The following is a 20,118-nucleotide window of genomic DNA, read 5'->3' on the forward strand; positions in this document are numbered from 1 at the left end:
TATTCACACTTTTTATGTGTTTTTTAGCTCATTAGTGGCATTGTGATTATGCTCTTGTTCTAATAGCTTATACACTTGATTTTTTAGGTTTGGAGGTCTAGTGAGGTGATTGCTTGTGGTAGTCGAACTATTGTTGAGATTTGCAAATATCATTCATCTTGATGTATGAGATTTTTAAAATCTCTCCATAAAATTTCTGAACTTTTTCTACTTGTATGAAAAAATGTTTATTGATAAAATTTTATGTATCTTATGTGGTCATGAAGAGGAGATGGCTCTTTTCAGCCTCACTATGATTACTTTCTCCTTAGAAGAGCGAGAGCATGAATACTCTAGCAACAAGTCTATGATGGAGTTATGTACACAGATTGAGTGGGGGGAAGCACCCAGCTATGAGAGGCATTGAGCCCTAGCCATGCATAGAGGCCACCACATGGGAAGAAGACGACCAGTGTTTTAGTCGTTTCCCACAGTTCTCACCTTAAGGACAAGGCAGTTTTAAAGAGGGGTGGAATGTTATAGATTAGAGCGGATTCACGGATCTAGATCAGGGTCTTCGTCATAGTTTCCTTTTTTTAGCATGTTTATATCTTTTTTGGATGTCTTGTTTATTTCAGTTATGCTTGGGAAATTCATGTATTGGGAAGGGAGTTCAATGTCATGTAATAGGTGATTTAAGCCACCATAAAGAAACCATAAGTAATTAAAGATTTCCTGTTAGCATCTTTGGCCTTCTCTGAAATCTTCCTAGAGAGAGGGACGACCTCTCCTCTCTAGGAAGTTGCCGCCCAAGAGAGAGAATGGATTCCTCTCTCTCTCTCTCTCTCTCTCTCTCTCTCTCTCTCTCTCTCTCTCTATATATATATATATATATATATATATATATATATCCCATCTTGCCGGCTGCCTAGGTGCATCAACCGAGGCAAAGGGTCAAAAATCGGCCCTCTAACAATATTTTCACCCCAACTTGGGTTGGAAGTACTGGAAGTGAGTGTATTTGTCATTTCTTAAGGTGTCTTATTGTTATTCTATCTTAAAGGAAAGTAAAAGGATCCTATAGGCAATTGCTCTCTCTCTCTCTCTCATTTTATTCTTGACACCTTTCTGAGTATGAAAAATTACCTCAAACTCAACTTCACAATTTCTCGGTCTTCCTACACTTTTCTAAAAACTCTTATACAACACCTATGTTCCAAAATGTCTTCCATGTAATAAGACCAATTAACAATAGTTAGTTTCTTTTAATCTTAAATTCAGTTTAACAACGATACCGAGGCCATGAAGCTCCAAAAAAAGAACCATTAGCTCAACAATTAAACAAACTGCAAAAAGGGCACATGCACGAAATCATACAATATAGTGAAGAATCATGAAAAAACAAATACCTTTAATCTGCCCAAGGGATCTCCATCTAGGATATCTGTTCCAGCATTATAAACGATCAATTCAGGATCAAAAGCTCTTTCTGCAACCTACAAAAAATTGTACACACTTCAGACGCACACGCGGGAAAAGATTTGCCACAATCGTCTGTAGGTACAAAAGACTTATTGAACCTTTATTTATCTTTCTTTTTTGGTAAATCTAACCCTGTATTTATCATCTACATGGTCTGTTTTTTGAGGACCGGCATCCGGATCCCCAGATTCTGATGCATGAATGAGCTTTTTTGGTGATCCAAAAATCAATGGCCATAAGTGCTTCAAATTTTATCAACTCACAAATGTACATACTTTCATCATAAAAACACGATCCAAGGGTTGATTGCTAATGTATCAACCATGCTGAACACATCTACAATGTCAGATTGAGTCCAAGTGAGTCGCATCACGAGATCCCTGTTAAGATGTATATATATATATATATATGTGTGTGTGTGTGTATGGCTGTAATTTGTCACAACCATCAGGGGTATTTTTATCTTTTTCATTTATGTAATTAGCACAGTCCACTGGGGACTTTTTATTTTCTTTATTTATTTTTTACTTTTTCTTTTTTTTGTTTGACCATGGACATATTGGTCCATGCTCATGAGAACTGTTGGGGAGCTCCCAACAGCTCTTTTGAGCTCCCCCTTTGTATGTAAATAGGGGACTTTGTACCCTCTCAATGTATTCCTTTCTTAGAGCATCTCTTCAATAATATCACTATTATTTATGCTCTCTTGTGCTATTGTGTTTGAGCACTTTGTATCTTTATGTTTTGTTGCCCATTAGTAGCCTAGTCACTTTGTGTATCTTGCCCATCAGTGGCATTATCATTGTAAGATTAGGGATATCTGTAAAACCTGTGAAAAAAAATCGTGTCGGACACGTGCCAGGCACGCGTCGGACACGTGTCCGAGGCCGGTCTGCCGTGCTGGATCGGATCCAGGCCCAACCCGGACCCAGTTTCTCGAAGGTTCGAGTGAACCTGTGTCTTTAAAAAGACAGAGGCCAAGCGGCAAGGGGCAAAAAACCCTTGCCACTCTCTCCTCTCATCTCTGACTCCCTCTCGTGTGTGGCACCGTCCGGCGACATCGCCGACGTCCCCGACCATCGGCGACTTCCAGGTGAGTCCCCCTTTCCCTCGTCTTCCTGTTCTCCGGCAGAGGGGAACGAAACCCCCTCTGCCTGCTGCTCCGGCAGGGGGTGTGCCCCCCCCCCCCCCCCCCCCGCCTTGGGGTTTTCCGGCAAGGGAAGGGGGCAAGCCCCCCCTTTCCCTCTATTTGGCGGCAGGGGGCGGTGTCCCCCTGCCCTGTATGTTTTCTGGTAGGGGGAAGGGCCCCCTGCCCCTTTTTCTTTCTCTGGCAGGGGGGACGGAGCCCCATTGCCCTTTGTGGTTTTCCGGCAGGGGGTCGAATGGCCCTGCCTTGCTTCTTCTTTGGCAGGGGGTGGCCCCCCCTTCCTTGCTTGTTTTTCGGCAGGAGGTGCCCCAGCCCCCCTGCCTGGTTTGTATTCGGCAGGGGCAGGGTGTTAAAATATGTATATATAAATATATATATATATATATATATATACATATACTTATATATATATATATATACACATGTGTATATATATAAGTATATATATATATTTATAATTCAAATACCCAAAAGGGGTATTTATGTAATTGCCATGTATTTTTTTACTTTTTCTTTTTTCTTTTTGTTTCTCTTTTTCTTTTCTTTTTTTTCTTTTTATTGTAAGAGGACCACTAGGGGCCCCACCTTGTAGTCGTTGGGGCCCCAACGGTCATAAATATTGTAACGCCCCAAAATCTTAACCCAAATTTTTGAAGAATTTTTTTTTTTTTGAAACAGCAGAAACCAGTCATACCATAAGGCTAAGCATTCCAGAACATTACAGGTGGAGCAAAACCAAAACATTTATTTTCATTTCAATATCAATGAAAATTAAGATCAGAGTTCTCACACTATCCTTGGAACAGTAAATCCAAAATCTCAATCGAAGCCTCATCCTGCAACCGCTCCTAACTCCAATTCTTCACCTGAAAATTTATACGAATTAGACTACAACTGTCTAAGTAGGAAATCTGTAACTTTTAATGTGATACATCATGAATACAGTATGTTATATGGGTGTCAAGTATGATGTTCAGTATATACGAAAAATAAACAAAGGTCTATACTACGACAGTCAATAATTTATCAGAAGTTAACTGACAGGTAACATCAATAGCAACATTTATATATCCCACAACCACAATTACGAATCTGCACAATTATTCAGAAGAAGGCAATTATTACAATTCATAATTCGGGTAAGCATTCATACCACATGGTACATCCATTAGGCATAAAAGAACATCAATCAATACCATGAATTACAGTTCAAGTAGAAAAGGGCATCTAACATGCATTAGAAATTAAACATCATGCATCCACCAAACATATAACGATTAAGGGAACATATAACATATGCATGTTCTAATGCATAGCATGAATATGCACGATTTATGTGCAATGCATGCACGATTTATTATCTTTCCTTAAAGTTTCCCTTTCCATATGAATTTTTATTAAATGCATACAATTTAAGTTCCTCTTTTTAATTATTGTTGCCCGCAGATACACTAAACAGGTAAAATCCCCGAGGTCAAGTAAGTTCCCAAGGTAGCTTAACATACAATTTGTATTTTATTACTGGGTTCTAACTTAGCCCTCGACTGAATCACCTTCGGAACATTAAACATCCACATCTAATGGCGGGGACACAAAGGACACCCTACGCCCACAAGTGTCACTTCCTTGGTACCAAAAACAAACTCACAGTTGTTGTAACGCTCCAAAATCGTGGACTTGAAACCTTTTACGAAAAAGGTTGAAAACTTTGAAATCGATTATTTATCAGAGTTCGAAACTAGAGTTCAGCGAAAATCATGTTTAAAATAGCAAGTCCCTAGACTTTGGGCGCATTACAACACAAATGCAATCTTCCCCTTATAAACAAATACGACCGTACTTTTTGACAAGTATGTTTTCTTACGTTGCGATGATTGGATGAGTAGGTTGTGGCAACCTTGATGAGTGCAAATAACAAAATGTTGTGATCACCTAAATAAGTGATATTTTCGCCTTCACCGGCAAGATACTCGAGTTGGTCGAAAGACCAGAGTATATAGAATGGGTCTTCAGTTAACTACCCCTGATGTACTCATAGGAATCGCTGACTCCTGTCAGGAGAGAGGACAGGAAGGTACAAAACTTCGATGAACAGGCCATTAATGGCAGTTACGAGCAAAAGACTCGGTTTCCCCAGTCATCGGAGTTAGGGGAATGGGACTACCATAATTATCCTAGGTGGTAGCTCTCCATGTTTGGGATGCATCCATTGTTTATGCTGCTTTGGGGATTTCTCTCTTGGTCACTGACCGTCCCCTTAGGTGCGGACTCAGTCAGCTATCAGGGTTATCATAAAATACATAGCATAATAAACCCCCATCAGTCTAGGTTGTTTCTAGAGTCGTGTCTTGTGCGTACCCACTTGGCCAGTTAATATCGAAACATAATTTAAATCCAATTACACAATTTGTTGAGTTATACGCGTATGAAAGTTATGGTGTACCACCGGTTCAATACTTATGGAATTGTGTGTGTGGTGGATGAAATATTGTATTTTGCTAGTTAAATTTCTTATGCAGTTCTTTGCTTGTAGTAGTTAGCCTACTTGTGCCAGTAAAATGCTTGTAATAATTTTAGCATTGTGCTCATGATAGTTTGATCTATGACTCTGCTGAAAGCAAATTGCTATTTAATTGCCTGTCTACTTGACATATTAAATTATTCTGCTTAATTATGTTCTATATTGTCTTGTTTGTGCACCTACCAGTTTTTAGTGAAACTGACTCATTTTATGGGCAGGTTTTGGATAGGTAATACAGTCTGCGATGGCACGATGGCGTGATGAGATCAAGATAGAGCTCTTTCCCTGACGTTTTGCTTCTGAGGACATATTGATAAATTTGGTATAAAGGGTATTCCAAAATTTCTCTTTTTATTAAACCTTGAGTTACTAAAGTTGTTTTAGTAAACTTCTTCTCGGTTTCAACAAATAAATTCTCCATCATTGAAATTGCATTTCAAAACCATTTGATTTCAATAGTTGTGCGAAATTCGGCAAAGGAAAGTTTACGCTGTAATGCGCTCAAGGTCCATTGACTTGTGGTTTTAAAAATATCATTTTCCGCTGAAGTACTATTTAAACTCTGATTATTGTATGATTTCAAAGCTTTCTAAACTATTCTAAAAGTTACAAGTCCTGGATTTTTTGGGCATTACATTCTTCTTGCGGCAATCACGAATAAAGTGGCCCATTTTGCCACAATAAAAACAACCATCAGAGTCTCGGGGACATGACTGTCCATGGTGAACACGATTACATCTCAAACATTTTGGGTTTAATGATCGTTGAGGCTCATTTTCTTTGCATCAGCACTATCTTCGATAGACTTTTTGTCGCGACATTGATTAAAGTGGCATTCTTCAGCAGAATGACCCACCTTTCCGCAAAAATTACAATCATCGGGGTTCGGAAGGCACATCGAATCAGACAGAACAAGAGGGCTAATACTCCGCCCTAGGTTAGTGCTCGTGCAAACCAACCTATCAACCTTATGATCTAAGTTCTTGACCATCACTTGAAGTTGCTCAACTTCTTTGGTTAATGCATCTATAGATTTGATCAGTTCCTAGAACGACATCTAAGCAAAAACGCATTCTTTAATTAAAATAAATACAAAATAATTTAAGAAAAATAATACTCACAGTGCGATGCAGATGCCGGATGATCAAGGATTACCGCTTTCCCTGTCGCTCTGATACCAAAACCTGTAACGCCCCAAAATCGTGGACTTGAAACCTTTTATGAAAAATGTTGAAAGCTTTGAAATCGATTATTTATCAGAGTTTGAAACTGGAGTTCAGCGGAAAATCATGTTTAAAATAGCAAGTCCCTAGACTTTGGGCACATTACAACACAAATGCAATCTACCCCTTATAAACTGATTTGCAATTCGAATATAGATTTTATTGAAATGAAAAGAAGAACCACGTTTTGGCAATACAATTTTAGTAATCTAGAGTTCTAATCAGAATAAATACTTTCAAAGAAACTTTATACCACATCTATCAAAAGTGTCCCCAGGAGCGCAACGTCAGGAAAGGGGCCTTGCATTGAACGCATCACGACATTGTGCCATTGCAAGCTGTATAACCCATTCACCACCTGCCCATGAAATGGGTCAGTCCCACAACAGACTAGCAGTGGTGCAAAAGACAAGAAAGAACAAAGGCTGCAATAAGCAAGATAATCGCTAGCTCAAGCAGGAAAAAGCAAGACTAGCAGATCTAACCAAATGTGTTGTGGAGTAAGCAAAGCTCTAGTAAAGCAAACAGCTGCATACAAGAGCAGTGAGGACCATAGTACTAAACAAGCAACTATAGCAATCCAACAGATACTATAGGTGAAGAGTGACTAATTCTAACCAACAGTCAGACAAAGCAATCGCATAAGTCAAGCATTCGTAACAATGCTTGCCATACATACAATTACCATTAAATGGCTGAGACCATCGACAAGTAGCTACATTAATTGTAAGGCACAAGCTATTGCATAATAAGCAATTCATAAGCTCAACAGGATAAGCATTTAACTAGCATGAAAAACTAGTTATTACTAAGCAAGGAACTGTGTAAGCAGTTTAACCAACTAGAGTAACGCCTCGACAGGCATATATAGCTCAACGAGTAGCGTACCAAACTACTGAGCTAACAAGCAAGCAATCAATTCACGTCACAACACGCATATCTCACAATCATGTGTGTGAGTTATATCTTGTCTCATTATGAGGAAGTCGTAGTGGGTACGCACAAAACAAAAATGTAGAAACAGCTGAGATCGATTCGGGGGTCCATTATGCTATGTATTTTATTATACCCTGAATGATTGACTGAGTCCGCTTCCTAAGGGGATGGTCCGTGACCAAGAGAGTAAATCCCCAAAGGCAAACAAAGGCCCATGAATGCGCATCCAAACTTCTGCAGAAGTGGCCTGAAGTATTTCCCCTAACCTCCGATGACTGGGGAAGTCGGATCTTAGACCGTGATTGCCATTAACGACTGTCCATCAGAGTTTTGTATCATCTATCCTCTCTCTTGATGAACCGTCCCGAATGAGCACGATGGGGGGTTTCTTAACCGCCGTCCCATTCTACATGCTTTGGTCTTTCAACCCAATCGAGCATCTTGCATGTGAAGGCGCATGATTATCATTTATGTGAATTATACGTGTCATTGCGCGTTCGAGGCAACCACACACCTCACATCCTACTCACCGCAGTATGCAACGTACATGTTTAAAAGTACAACCATGATGAGAGGGATAAGGATCTCTCGCAGGAAATCCCTCAACACTTCTGCTTTACAGAAGTCCACAATAAACTTATTCCAGTTCCAACATATCGTGCTCGGGTCCTTTAGACAATCGCAAGCATTCTGCCTATTAGGCGAATATCAACATAACAGGATTTAACTTAATGTGTCAATACACGTTTAGAGGTTACCACAGACCTCTCGTTCTTCGTAGTCCAAACATATCGTACGCGACTAAGGATACAACTACAAGAGGAGGAACATGGATTACTCGTAAGAAATCCAACAACAATACCTTCACGAAGGAAGGAAGGCGCTACTATCTTGGTTTAATTAGAAAGCCTAGAGACTAGGTCTCACATCAGATGTGATGTAACGCCGATCTAGCGATGGCGCAAGTACTTCAATAGGATTCTCGCCCTACTCGTGCACAGGCTCCTAAACAAGGTTATCTGAGTCGTATCGGATAGGCGAACTGAGGTTCTAACACACCTTTTTCAAATACATCGATTTGGGAGATCCAGCCGCTATCTCTGCTTCACAAAGCTATACATCTTTGAAAATAGGTTTGCACCTAAGACCATTATCTTTAGAGAACCGAAGTGCATAAGTGTGTATCGTGACTCTTAAGACAAGTAAAACGATATACACTACACACTCGAAGCTGCACTCAAGGAGTGCAAGCTGACAAGAGGCAAACCTGTGCACATACTAATACAAAGACAAATCAAGGGACAAGACTCGATGTGCGAAGCTGCACCTCGAGCGCAAAACGCACAAGCCACACACGAGGTATGGAATCATACCTCGACCATCGAAACACACAAGCAGACAACTACGTAAGCAACTCACGAGGTATGGGATCCTATCCTGACTTAGCAAGTGTAAAGGACGACTCACGAGGCATGGGGTTGTACCTCGATTAAACGATAAGCGTAAGCAAGTAAAGGAGCATACGACAGAGATAAGAAAAGCATATGCACGAAGTGCGGCAGCAAGGTAAAGACGAACACATATAAAAGTAAGTGTGACAGCCAGCATCACAGCAATAAGAAAGTAAAGTACAAAGAGTAAAACAAGTAGTAAGGCCATGGCGCATAAAACGCGGGGCAACAAAGGTAAATGCAGGTAGTAAAGTGTGGGAACGTAAAGGAGGACCAGGATTGCATCCTGGAGTAAAAAGACATACAAGTAAATGCCATGGCGCAAAGCGCGGGGCAACAAGAAAGTAAAGTACGAAAAAGTAGAGAGGAAAAGGATCGCGAAACCGCGTCCTTGAGTTAAAAGACATGAAATGTAAGGACATGAATTAAAAGCCTGGGCACATATAGCGTGGCGGCAACAGAAAGGAAAGTGCAAGAAAGTAAAGAGGACAAGGATCGCGAAACTGCGTCCTTGAAGGTAAAGACATACGTATATATATTATACGTATACATATATCATCCTCTTTTAGTTATCTTTCCTTATTTTAGTATTTATCCGTTTATTGTCCTTTTACGCAAGAATCCCCTACCTTGAGGGGTCGCGGGTCTTCGTACGCCTGCAGCGTAGGTAAGCGCGAGCTCGAGCCACGAAGGCGAGCTGGATCCACCGTTCAACCTGAACAGCTTAGAACGTTAGTATATGTCGTAATATAAATGAGAAGCGGGTCTGATAAGACCTGCAGTGGTACCGGACCCCAAACACGAGAGCAAGCAGGGAGCTCAGCTCCCTACAGAAGAGGGACAGAGGCAGCAAGGCCTCCTGCCTGCAGGAGGCAAATGTGATTAATGGCATTCTTGTAATATGTATATGTTTTTACTTTATAATGTTTAGGGTTTTGGAGGTCGAGCATTGTAGTGCCGCCCCAGCCATTGTGAATCTCTCTCTCTCTCTCTCTCTCTCTCTCTCTCTCTCTCTCTCTCTCTCTCTCTCTCTCCTTATTTCTTGTATACAAATCTGATATGGTATCAAAGCTTTAGGTTAATCCTGTGCGTGAAGAAGTTTCAGTGTGAACAACAGATCTGAAAAAGTCCCTGAGCAGCATGCAGATCGTGGTTCTTCATCGTGAACAGCAACCCAGCGTGGACAGGTCACAGCGTGATCATCTCGTGGTTCATCAGCGTGAACAACAACCCCAGCGTGGACAGTTCCAGCCGTGCAGATTGTGGTTCTTCATTGTGAACGGCAACCCCAGCGTGGACAGGTCCCAGCGTGATCAGCTTCTCTTTATCTGAAATCTCATCTTCTGAAAGTTGGTACCTTTTTTTTTTTTCTTACTCATTTTTGTTACTCTCGTTCATTGGTATTTGTCTATCTTCATTCCATCGTCTGTGTTGATTTCCTCTTTTCCTAAACATCAACGACTGGTTTTTCAGACATGTGTTGGTTCCATATTTTTTTTTCTCTTAAACACCAACGACTGGTTTTCAGACCTGTTTTTCCTTTCCTTTATTGTTGTTTTAGTGTTCTTTGTGCAACACTTTTGGTAGTACAGGTATATGCCTTATTCAAGGTTTACTGATTGATTAAGTGATCTCAAATCTGTTTATTTCTTCCCATTCATCTTGGTTGCTTATTCATCGTTTTATTGCTATGGATTACTCTTCGTCATCCAGTCCCTCTGCCAATTTCTTGAGTTAGCTCGTTACTGAAAAACTTACTCATTCTAATTTTTTGACCTGGAAGAGGCAAATTCTTCCTTTTATACGGAGTCAGGATCTCGATGAACATTTGGGTGGTTTAGTTCCTATACCACCACGGCTTATTTTGCAGGAAACCAAGGATGAGAAGGGTGACACAATTACCATTTCTATTAAGAATCCAGAGTATACAGCTTGGAGGAAGCGGGATCAGTCTTTGGTTGCTTTTATTACGTCAACACTCTCTCAAGAAGTGTTGGTTACTCTTTCAGATGATTGCACTGCGGCAGATCTGTGGACTAAGTTGTCTCAGACATACTCTCAGATATCAGAAGCCCGAGTTATGTACTTAAAAAATGAATTTCAAAGTTTGAAGAAAGGCTCCATGACCGTCATGGAATACATAGGCCGCTTAAAGAGTATTACTGAGCAATTGGTTGTTGTTGGAAGTGCTATTGCAGATAAAGATAAAGTTCAACAACTTCTCAATGGATTGGGCCCTGATTTTGACATGTTTACCAAAGCTTTATCATGCCTTCCTCACTTGCCCACTTTTGACGACCTCCAAGCGAAACTTCTCCAGCATGAGATGATTATGAAGCAAAGGGCAGCAGAAAATGAATCAGCTCGTCCTCATTTAGTTTTGTCCATGGACACTTCTGTAGGTTTTGGACGAGGGAATGGAGGGCATCAAGGAGGCATAGGTCGCGGACGTTTCGGGCAGGGAGGATGTGGTATTTTGCCTACACCTAATATTTCAGGGGGTTTTAATACAGGGAATCAGAGGAGAGTGCCCACTTGTTTCTTATGTAACAAAAAAGGACATGTGAAAGCTGATTGTTGGTTCAATCTACAGAATAGAGGAAAACTAAACAAAATTGAGAATAAATCAACTACTGCTATGGACACAAAAGTGCCATCTACAGATGTGCAACAACTTTTGTTATCAGCATTGTCACAGATGACGATCAAGCAAAATGAACAAGGCGAATGGTATGTTGATTCAGGTGTTGCCACACATGTTACGGGTAATGCGGGTAAGTTATCTCACTTATTGCCTTATTTTGAAAAAGGTAGTATAGTTACGGGAGATGGAACTTATCACTCCATTAGTCATACTGGCAATGCACATATCCCTATGTCAAAGTCCTCACTTTATTTGTCAAATGTCCTTCTTGCTCCTAATATTAAAAAGAACATTGTTTCTGTAGCTAAACTTGTTGACGATATGAATTCTTCCGTCGAATTTACTCTCTCTTCTGTTTATGTTAAGGATCTACGAACGAATGAGACGTTCGCTAAGGGGGAGCGACAAGAAAACATGTATGTCTTCAAGGAGATTCCTCCAGTGTCTTCGCCCTCCGTCTCAGTCCTCCAGTTGAAGTCGTCCAAGCATTCTTCAGTGTCTTCGCCTTCAGAGTCTTTGTTTTTTCCTTCATTGGAAGTTTTTAATTCATCTCATTGTAATAAGCCAGATATTTGGCATAGTCGTTTGGGACATTATAGTCGAGGTTTCGTTGAAAATCTTGTATCTGATGGTCTCCTTCCAGAGTCTAGTTTAAGTTCATTTTTTGATAATAATAATAAATGTTCTTCATGCGAACTCTGCAAAAGTCATGTTCTTCCTTTTCATATTATAAATAAAAGAGCTTCAAAGCCATTTGAGATTATTTGTTCCGATGTTTGGGGACCCGCACCTATTCCTTCTCTTTCTGGCAGTCGTTACTATGTTGTCTTTATTGATTCCTATTCCCGTTATACTTGGATATATTTCTTAAAATACAAGCATGAAGTTTTTTAAATATTTCGGGAATTCCATTCAATGGTCAAAACAAAATTTGCTTGTGATATTGTGCATTTACAATGTGATGGTGGAGGAGAGTATTCGTCGAACGAGTTTATTGCCTTTCTTCGGGATAAAGGAATAAGCCGACAGGTTTCTTGCCCTCATACTACTCAACAAAATGGAGTCGTAGAGAGGAAACACAGGCACATTGTCGAGAGCGCGATGAGCATGTTACATGATAGCAATGTGCCCGTTAGTCTCTGGACAGAAGTTTTTCACACAGCTGTTCATATCATAAATCGTCTTCCTATGGCACTCTTGGATCGGAAATCTCCCTATTATACTTTATTTGGGCAACATCTCTCTTACGATGAACTGCGTGTTTTTGGTTGTGTATGTTATGTACATATTGATTCATCTCTGCGAAATAAGTTTCAGGACAAGGCTGTCAAGTGCAGATTTGTTGGGTATGCAGATGAATACAAAGGTTATCGATGCTATGACCCTACTACAAAACGTATTAGAACCTCCAGAAATGTTGTTTTTGATGAACAAAAATTTCAGGTCAATGACTCTGCCGTGTTGCCACCTCGAGAATTAGAAGTATATGATCCATGGATGAGCGCAGATCTTTTTGCTAATACAGGAGAAACATGTCAAACAAATTGTCCTTCCTTCGGCTCGAGTAGGGAGTTTGAATGACTCACAAATGCATGGTGAATTATCTTCAGTTGAGCCACCCCCGTAGAACGTTTCTCTAGACAGATATACACTAGACGGGACAAAAATACAGAGCCGAGGAATGTGGAGGAAAGCATCGCCAATGATTCGGCTCAAAGGTCGTCACGCATTAAGCATCCTATTCAACGATATGTGAGTTATGAGACCTTCTCCCTTGATTTCCAGTTGTTTATGTCTCAGCTCACAAAACAGGATGAACCCACTTATTTTAATCAAGCTCTTCAATCCCGTCATTGGACCGAAGCTATGAATGAAGAAATGGAAGCTCTTCATGAATGCCAGACTTGGGAAATAGTCCCTCAGCAAGAAGGAAAGAATGTAGTTGCCTCAAAATGGGTTTATAAAATAAAATATAAGCCTGAAGGAAGTATTGACAAATATAAGGCGTGACTTGTTGCTCGAGGATTCACACAACAATATGGTGAAGACTACGACGAAACTTTTAGTCCCGTAGTCAAAATGGGTACTATTCGTATCATCATATCCCTAGGAGTCGATCAAGGTTGGAGCCTTAGCCAGATGGATGTTAAAAATGCATTTTTGCATGGAACTTTAAAAGAAGAACTGTATATGGAGTAACCACCTAGTTATGCCGAAAAGGATCCTATTGCCTGGGTGTGCAAACTAAGGAAATCTCTGTATGGGTTGAAACAGGCGTCCCGTTCCTGGTTTGAAAGTTTCTCTATGCAGATTCAGAGTTATGGTTTTAGAAGATGCTCTCTGGATCACTCACTCTTTATTTACCAAAAGGCGGACATTGTTATACTTCTTCTTATATATGTTGATGACATTGTGATCACTGGGAGCTCAGATAGTCATGTGCAAGATGTGAAACAGTTTTTAATGAAAACTTTCAAGATGAAAGATTTAGGAGAGTTGCGGTACTTTCTTGGTGTGGAAGTTGACAGACAACAAGACACATTGACACTCATGCAACAAAAATATACTCTTGACTTTCTGAAAAGAGACGGGATGACGAATTGCAAACCAGTCAACACTCCTAGTGTATTACATCAAAGGCTGAGCTCTGAAGATGGTCATCTTTGTGTCAACCCTACAACGTATAGAAGTCTCGTGGGGATGTTACAGTACTTTACCTTTACCAGACCTGATATAGTTTATGTTGTCAATCAGGTATCCCAGTTTATGCATGCTCCAACGGAGGGTCATATGGAAGCTGTGAAGCGCATTCTACGCTATTTAAAAGGAACTATAGGAGACGGACTTGTTTGTCGCAAGAACGATAATCCGCATATAGGACATGCACTCATCACTTATACAGACGCAGATTGGGCAGGGGATCCAGATGAGAGACGATCTGTCTCTGGATATTGTGTTTATATTGGGCACAATTTAGTGTCCTGGAGCAGCAAAAAACAAAAAGCAGTGGCACGATCGAGTACAGAGGCTGAATACAGATCGATGGCTGCAGGCACGGCAGAAGCCACATGGATTAGACACTTATTGAGTGATCTTGGGGAGACAATTATTCGATCATTTCTTTTATGTGACAATCAAAGCGCAATAAACATTGCATGTAATCCTATCCAGCATAGCAGAACGAAGCACATTGAGATTGATCAACATTTCATACGGCAGAAAGTCGAGATGAAGGAGATAGAACTATGTCATGTTCGAACAGAAGATCAAGTGGCAGACCTGTTTACCAAGGGATTAACAGGACCTCAATTTTGGCTATTGAAGAGCAAGTTGTACATGCTCAAAAATCACGTACAACTTGAGGGAGGGTGTTAGAATACAGTTTGCATATGGATCTAGATCCAGATCCATACTCATATTATATGAAACACATGTTAAATAGGATCTCATTAATGGCATTCTTGTAATATGTATATGTTTTTACTTTATAATGTTTAGGGTTTTGGAAGTCGAGCATTGTAGTGCCGCCCCAGCCATTGTGAATCTCTCTCTCTCTCTCTTTCTCTCTCTCTCTCTCTCACTCACTCACTCACTCTCTCATTCTCACTCTCTCTCTCTCCTTATTTCTTGTATACAAATCTGATAGAACTCTGCATCCTGCAGACAAGGGTGCCATAGGCAGGGGCCTCAGCCCTGCTTGGCAACAGCAGCAGAGGCAGGGAGCAGGAGCTCCCTGTCTGCCAGAACAGAGGAAGGCAGGGGAGGGAGCAGAGGCTCCCTGCCACACCTGCCATAACAAGGCAGGGGGGACACCCCCTGTCAAAACATGAATCAGGACAGAAGGCGCAGCCCCCTGCTGGGAACGAGACAGGCAGGGGCCCTGCCCCTGCCGACAGCAAGAACAAGGCGAGGGGCAAAGCCCCCTACCAAAGAACAAACGAGGTGCAGGGGCCTTGCCTCCTGCTCATAAATAGGAAAGCAGGGGGGCTTCGCCCCCTATTGGGAAACACAAAAGAAGGCATGGGGGAGCCTCACCCCCTGCCGGCAAAACGCAGGAGGCAGGGGGGGAGAACCCCCTGCCGAGAAGCAATAGGAGAGCAGGGGGGCTCCGCTCCCTGCCGGGAAACACAAAAGCAGGGGGAGCCTCACCCCCTGCCAGAACACACAAAAGGGACAGGGGGAGAGGAACCTCCTGTCGACAAGACAAATGGCAGGGGGACAGAGCCCCCTGCCGGCACAACGAGGGCAGAGGAAAAGCAGAGCCCCCCTGACGACCTAGCAAGGACAAGTGGAACAGAACCCCCTGCCGACAAGAGGCGACAACAGGGGGCTCAGTCCCCTGTCGACCGACTCCAAAAGGAAGGCAGGGGGTTTAGCCCCTGCCAGCAAGAGGCGACGACAGGGGGCTCAACCCCCCTATCGACCGACTCCAAAAGGAAGGCAGGGGGTTTAACCCCCTGCCGGCAAGAGGCGACGACAGCGGGCTCAGACCCCCTGTCGATCAACCCCTCACAAAGGATAAAAGAAGGGAGAAGGGGTTTTTACCTGGGAAGACCACGACAACGCAGGAGTCGCTGGTGAGCGATGCCGGAACGCGAGCACAAAGAGAGAAGAGGTGTCGGGAACAGGGGTTGCCGAGGGTTTACCAGAGGGGAGTCACCGGTGTTGCGGGTGGAGGTAGTCAGCACGGGCTCAAATGAGCTTGAAGAAGCCGAGCGAGAGATGTCGGGGGTAACGGGATTGTCGGAGTGTCTGCCAGACACAGGGAGGAGGAGGCCGAACAGGGTTGGTCGTCGGCAGCTCCAATCGCCGACGACAGCACGGGATGCTTGCAAGTGGCGACGGGTCAGAAAAGCTGTCGAGGACAGGGGGTTGGTGACGACAGGGAACTCAGGCAGCGAGACTCGAAAACTCCAACATCGGGGGCTCTGGCGCAACCGACGGTCGGACAAGAGGTTGGCGGCACGATCGCCGACTGCTCTGGTCCCTGGTGGCCACAGAGGAAGGTGAGGAAGTGATGCGTTGTCGGAGCTCGAAGGTTGTCGTCGGCTACGATCGTCATCGCCCCGCGACACAGGGAACGAAAGGGGGTCGGCAAAGGTGGGGGGGTCATCGGAGCTTGGAGGTTGCCGTCAGCGTCGGTCGCCGGCTGTCGAAGGTCGCTGACGGCTGTCGTCAATGTCTGCAGCAGCCGGGACAAAGGTGGTGGCCGGCGGCAAGTCGCCGGCGTCGGTGGCCGCAGGGAGGGACAAGAGGAGAAAGGGAGAGGAGAGAGAAGGGGCGAGGGTTTTTGCCCCTCGCCCGAGATGCCTGTGACTTTTTAAAGTCACAGGCTTCTCGATCGTTCGAGAAGCCGGGTCCGGGTTCGGGCTCGAGCTCGGATCGGGGTCCAGCTCGGATCCGATGCGATAGGCAGACCGCTGTGACCAACACACCACTCCCGGGTAAAGTGGCGGACTCTCCCTAAAACCGTGGTCAGGAGAAGGAACCTCAATATCGGGTTTAAGGGACAATTTCAGCACACGGAGTTTTTGTATCCTCACAGTCTCCCCAAGACCGGATCTCTAAGATCCTCATTCTCCAGATGAGATATCCCAGAACGTATATTACACTGTTATTATTCATTATCTTTTTATTAAGAGCCAATTATTGAGTTTTGCAGTTCCGCATGCAAAAACAAAGCAAAAGCTCACATCTACCCCTGCGAGAACCATCACGAGACTCCAGCCCATGGAAACACATTGAACAGTGCAATATCGAACAATAATATAAAATATGATTTTTGTGATGCATTTAAACAATTAAAGAAAGAGCGAACCAAAGCTCAAGGCTCTCCAGGCCTGTGATGATTCATTTAGACCATCAATGCATCGTATGCAAAAATCATAACTTGCAATTTATGCAATGAGGTCAGCATGCCTCCAAATGCACATTCGTTCAAACCAATTTAACAATGTGCATGAGTTACCATAATCATATGCATGTGTTCACCATCCATGTGCAGGTGTTTTTATGTAATCACTTAACACACATGCATTCATCCATAGTTCATAAGTACATGAGAACATTTAAGCATGATTGTACATGCTAAACACATATCGATTTTGTGTATGCACATGTACTTGAAACCAATCCATAAACGCACGATAAATAAACATGTTCCATCAATGTATGCACATGAAACTTTTCATGTATTAACATCCACACACATGAACATCACCCGGATATAGAAATTGAAATTTCAGGGCTGCACACATTCATATCATGTATGCACTTGTACCAAAGTCATAACATATTAACAAAAATCAAATCTCTCTCATGTTACAAATGCTACAGCACAAACACTGATGCCCCGGTACCCTTTAAACCAGTCGGGCAAAAGCATTAAAATTTACATTGACTTATGTATTAACTTTATTAACTCAGGGTATAAATGTTGAACCCCTGATTCCCAGACTTAGCAATTCAAGTGTCAACCGCAACCGACCTACAGGTTCGGTTATTAGTTCACTTCTAGGAAATATACATTTTCAAGTCAATCATATAAAGGGCCTTGTAAAGTTTCATAGACAATAACTTATAGTACTCTATGTTGATACCTAATTGCAAATTCATAATTTCCAGAATAAGGCACGATGTAGATATAACAATTCACACTGGTAAGGATATTCATAAGCTTTGAATTGCAGTTCATACTCCAAGTTTCAACCTATGATCAATGCTAGTAGTAGCCTATAGCTTCCTTGCAACACACTATTTCTATCACCAATCACATAGATCATGGAAACTGGTTAATAATAGTCATTTCCTTTCGCAGGATCAAGACTTAATATTCCTCATAATGTGCATGTTGTTGGCCATTGTTGCACTATATATCACACCAGTTCATCCTATTACCATATATTAGATGATTACAAATTATGCCATGCACCATTATTTATCATCATTAACATTTATGATAGGTTCCATAACGACACAGAGACCAGTAACATGCTGTTTGTGGTTTTCTTTTACTTTACCAAAAGAAATATGTCGCTCCTACAAAAGTAAAAAGAATATCCAAAAACAATCACAACTAACACCGCATGTAAAGCAACCCAAATATGCTACAAACAAGGTTATTTAGAGCTTCATCATCTACGAAACCTCAGCATTAAGAAATTTTACACTATAATATACTAATAAAATTACAGTTTACAACCTTAAGTTGACATAATAATAATATCCATAACTTTATAAAAGAACAAGCCCTAATATTTAACAGCCTTGCCAAGTAAAGCTAGTTAATTTACAGTAAATTCCTCCAAGCTTGGCGCTTACAATTTTATTCTTCTAGTGTTACAAGTTAGACAAACAATTGTAAGTTGTTTTCTACAGGCCCAGTTAAAAGACATACATTCTTGATTTGCTTGTGACAGAGGCATCGTGAGCTTTCTAAAGGATTAGGATATGCTGCAATTTGCAGAATTTTTCTTCCAATACCAGTGCCTCTCTATTAAAGATTTTTTTTCTCTACTGTTTAAGAACGATTTTCTTTGGTTAACCATTGTATTTAATGTATCTGGATTTTGCGCTAATAATGTTTAATGGAACTCCGCCAAATTCTTTTTAAAAATCGTCACCATAATTTCTTCACAATGAAACCTACTCACGATAATAGGACACTGATGCAGTCATACAAATGGGGCAAGGTCTCGACAATCATACAGCCATCCAAAACCCTTTTAATTTAAGGTACTCCTCAAAAATACTAATCGTAGCATATAAAGTCACCAACTAAGGAGAGGCACCTATTAAGAGGAAAGTCATCAAACATTAATTCAATTCTTTAATAACATTTCCTCTAAAAATAACAGCCAATAGGTAATGAAAATTTCATGTTACAATATCAGATATCATCATGAAACTCCATCATGCCACAGAATTTTACGCAATGACTCAACCCAATACTATAAGAATTTAATGTACGTAACAAGAGATCACTCTAACGGAATGAACCCTCAAATATGTCATCCAACACCAAGAATCGGATCTTCCTCCAAATCTGGGTTTATCAAACCCCAAAATAGGAAACCCCCAAACCTGGGGTTATCATATCCGAGAAATCGAAAACCTTCAACCGAAAATCCTAAATCGGTTTGATTTGGGATTTTCCAAGTTAGGGTTAAGCAAGAAAACCCCCAAATCGAAAATCACGACTACCGGAAACCCCAACTCACAAACTTGCATTTTTCGGTAGCCAAGAATCTCATCGGAACACTCGAAAAATGAGAAAAATCAGGTTTCCTTCCCTTGAAGGGACCCAATCACACACTGATGACAATCTATACCTACAAAAAGAGGCACAGAATCCTACCTGTTCCGGCGATTGGAGGAGGTGGTTGCCGCGGTTATGAGGTCGCCGGCATCGATTGCTCCACTGCGAGGGAGCCGGTGTCGATGGGCGTCCGGCGTTGTCAGCACCACCGCACGCCGAGGAAGAGAGGTCGAAGAGTGTACCAGAGAGAACCGGCGTGGAGGCTCTGTCGCAAGCAAGGAGGCTTCCTTGTCGGGGTGTTCTGACCATCGTACGCCATTTACAGGCGACGATGAGAGAGAGATGAGAAGTGAGAGGGCGAGACCTCACCCTCCTTCTCCCTTTGTCGAACCAAACCCCACCTCCTCTCTCCTCTGTAACCCCCTCCCCTTCCCTTCTTGACGCTCTGCAAGCGTGTAATCGAGCCCCTTTAAAATAA

General features: G+C 42.0%; 1 protein-coding gene across 2 annotated transcripts in view; it reads right to left on the reverse strand.

Moving 5' to 3' along the window:
• Window positions 1-20,118, reverse strand: part of LOC149829956 (histone deacetylase 2-like) — a 149,387-nt gene that overhangs the window by 59,344 nt on the left and 69,925 nt on the right. The window contains exons 11-12 of one of the 2 annotated variants that reach the window (XR_016433606.1): window positions 3,399-3,474; window positions 1,430-1,475 (exon numbers count right to left, since the gene is read on the reverse strand). Coding sequence is in view for 1 of the 2 variants with exons in the window: in XM_090015657.1 (XP_089871783.1) it covers window positions 1,389-1,475 (87 nt within the window). In the remaining variant the exon portion in view is untranslated. Of the gene's footprint in view, window positions 1-1,388; window positions 1,476-3,398; window positions 3,475-20,118 lie in introns of those variants that run through there. The other variant, XM_090015657.1, reaches the window with a different exon arrangement.

The sequence above is a fragment of the Nuphar pumila genome, chromosome 8 (assembly GCF_984573655.1).
Source record: "Nuphar pumila chromosome 8, dmNupPumi1.hap1.1, whole genome shotgun sequence".
NCBI classification, from domain to species: Eukaryota; Viridiplantae; Streptophyta; class Magnoliopsida; order Nymphaeales; family Nymphaeaceae; genus Nuphar; species Nuphar pumila.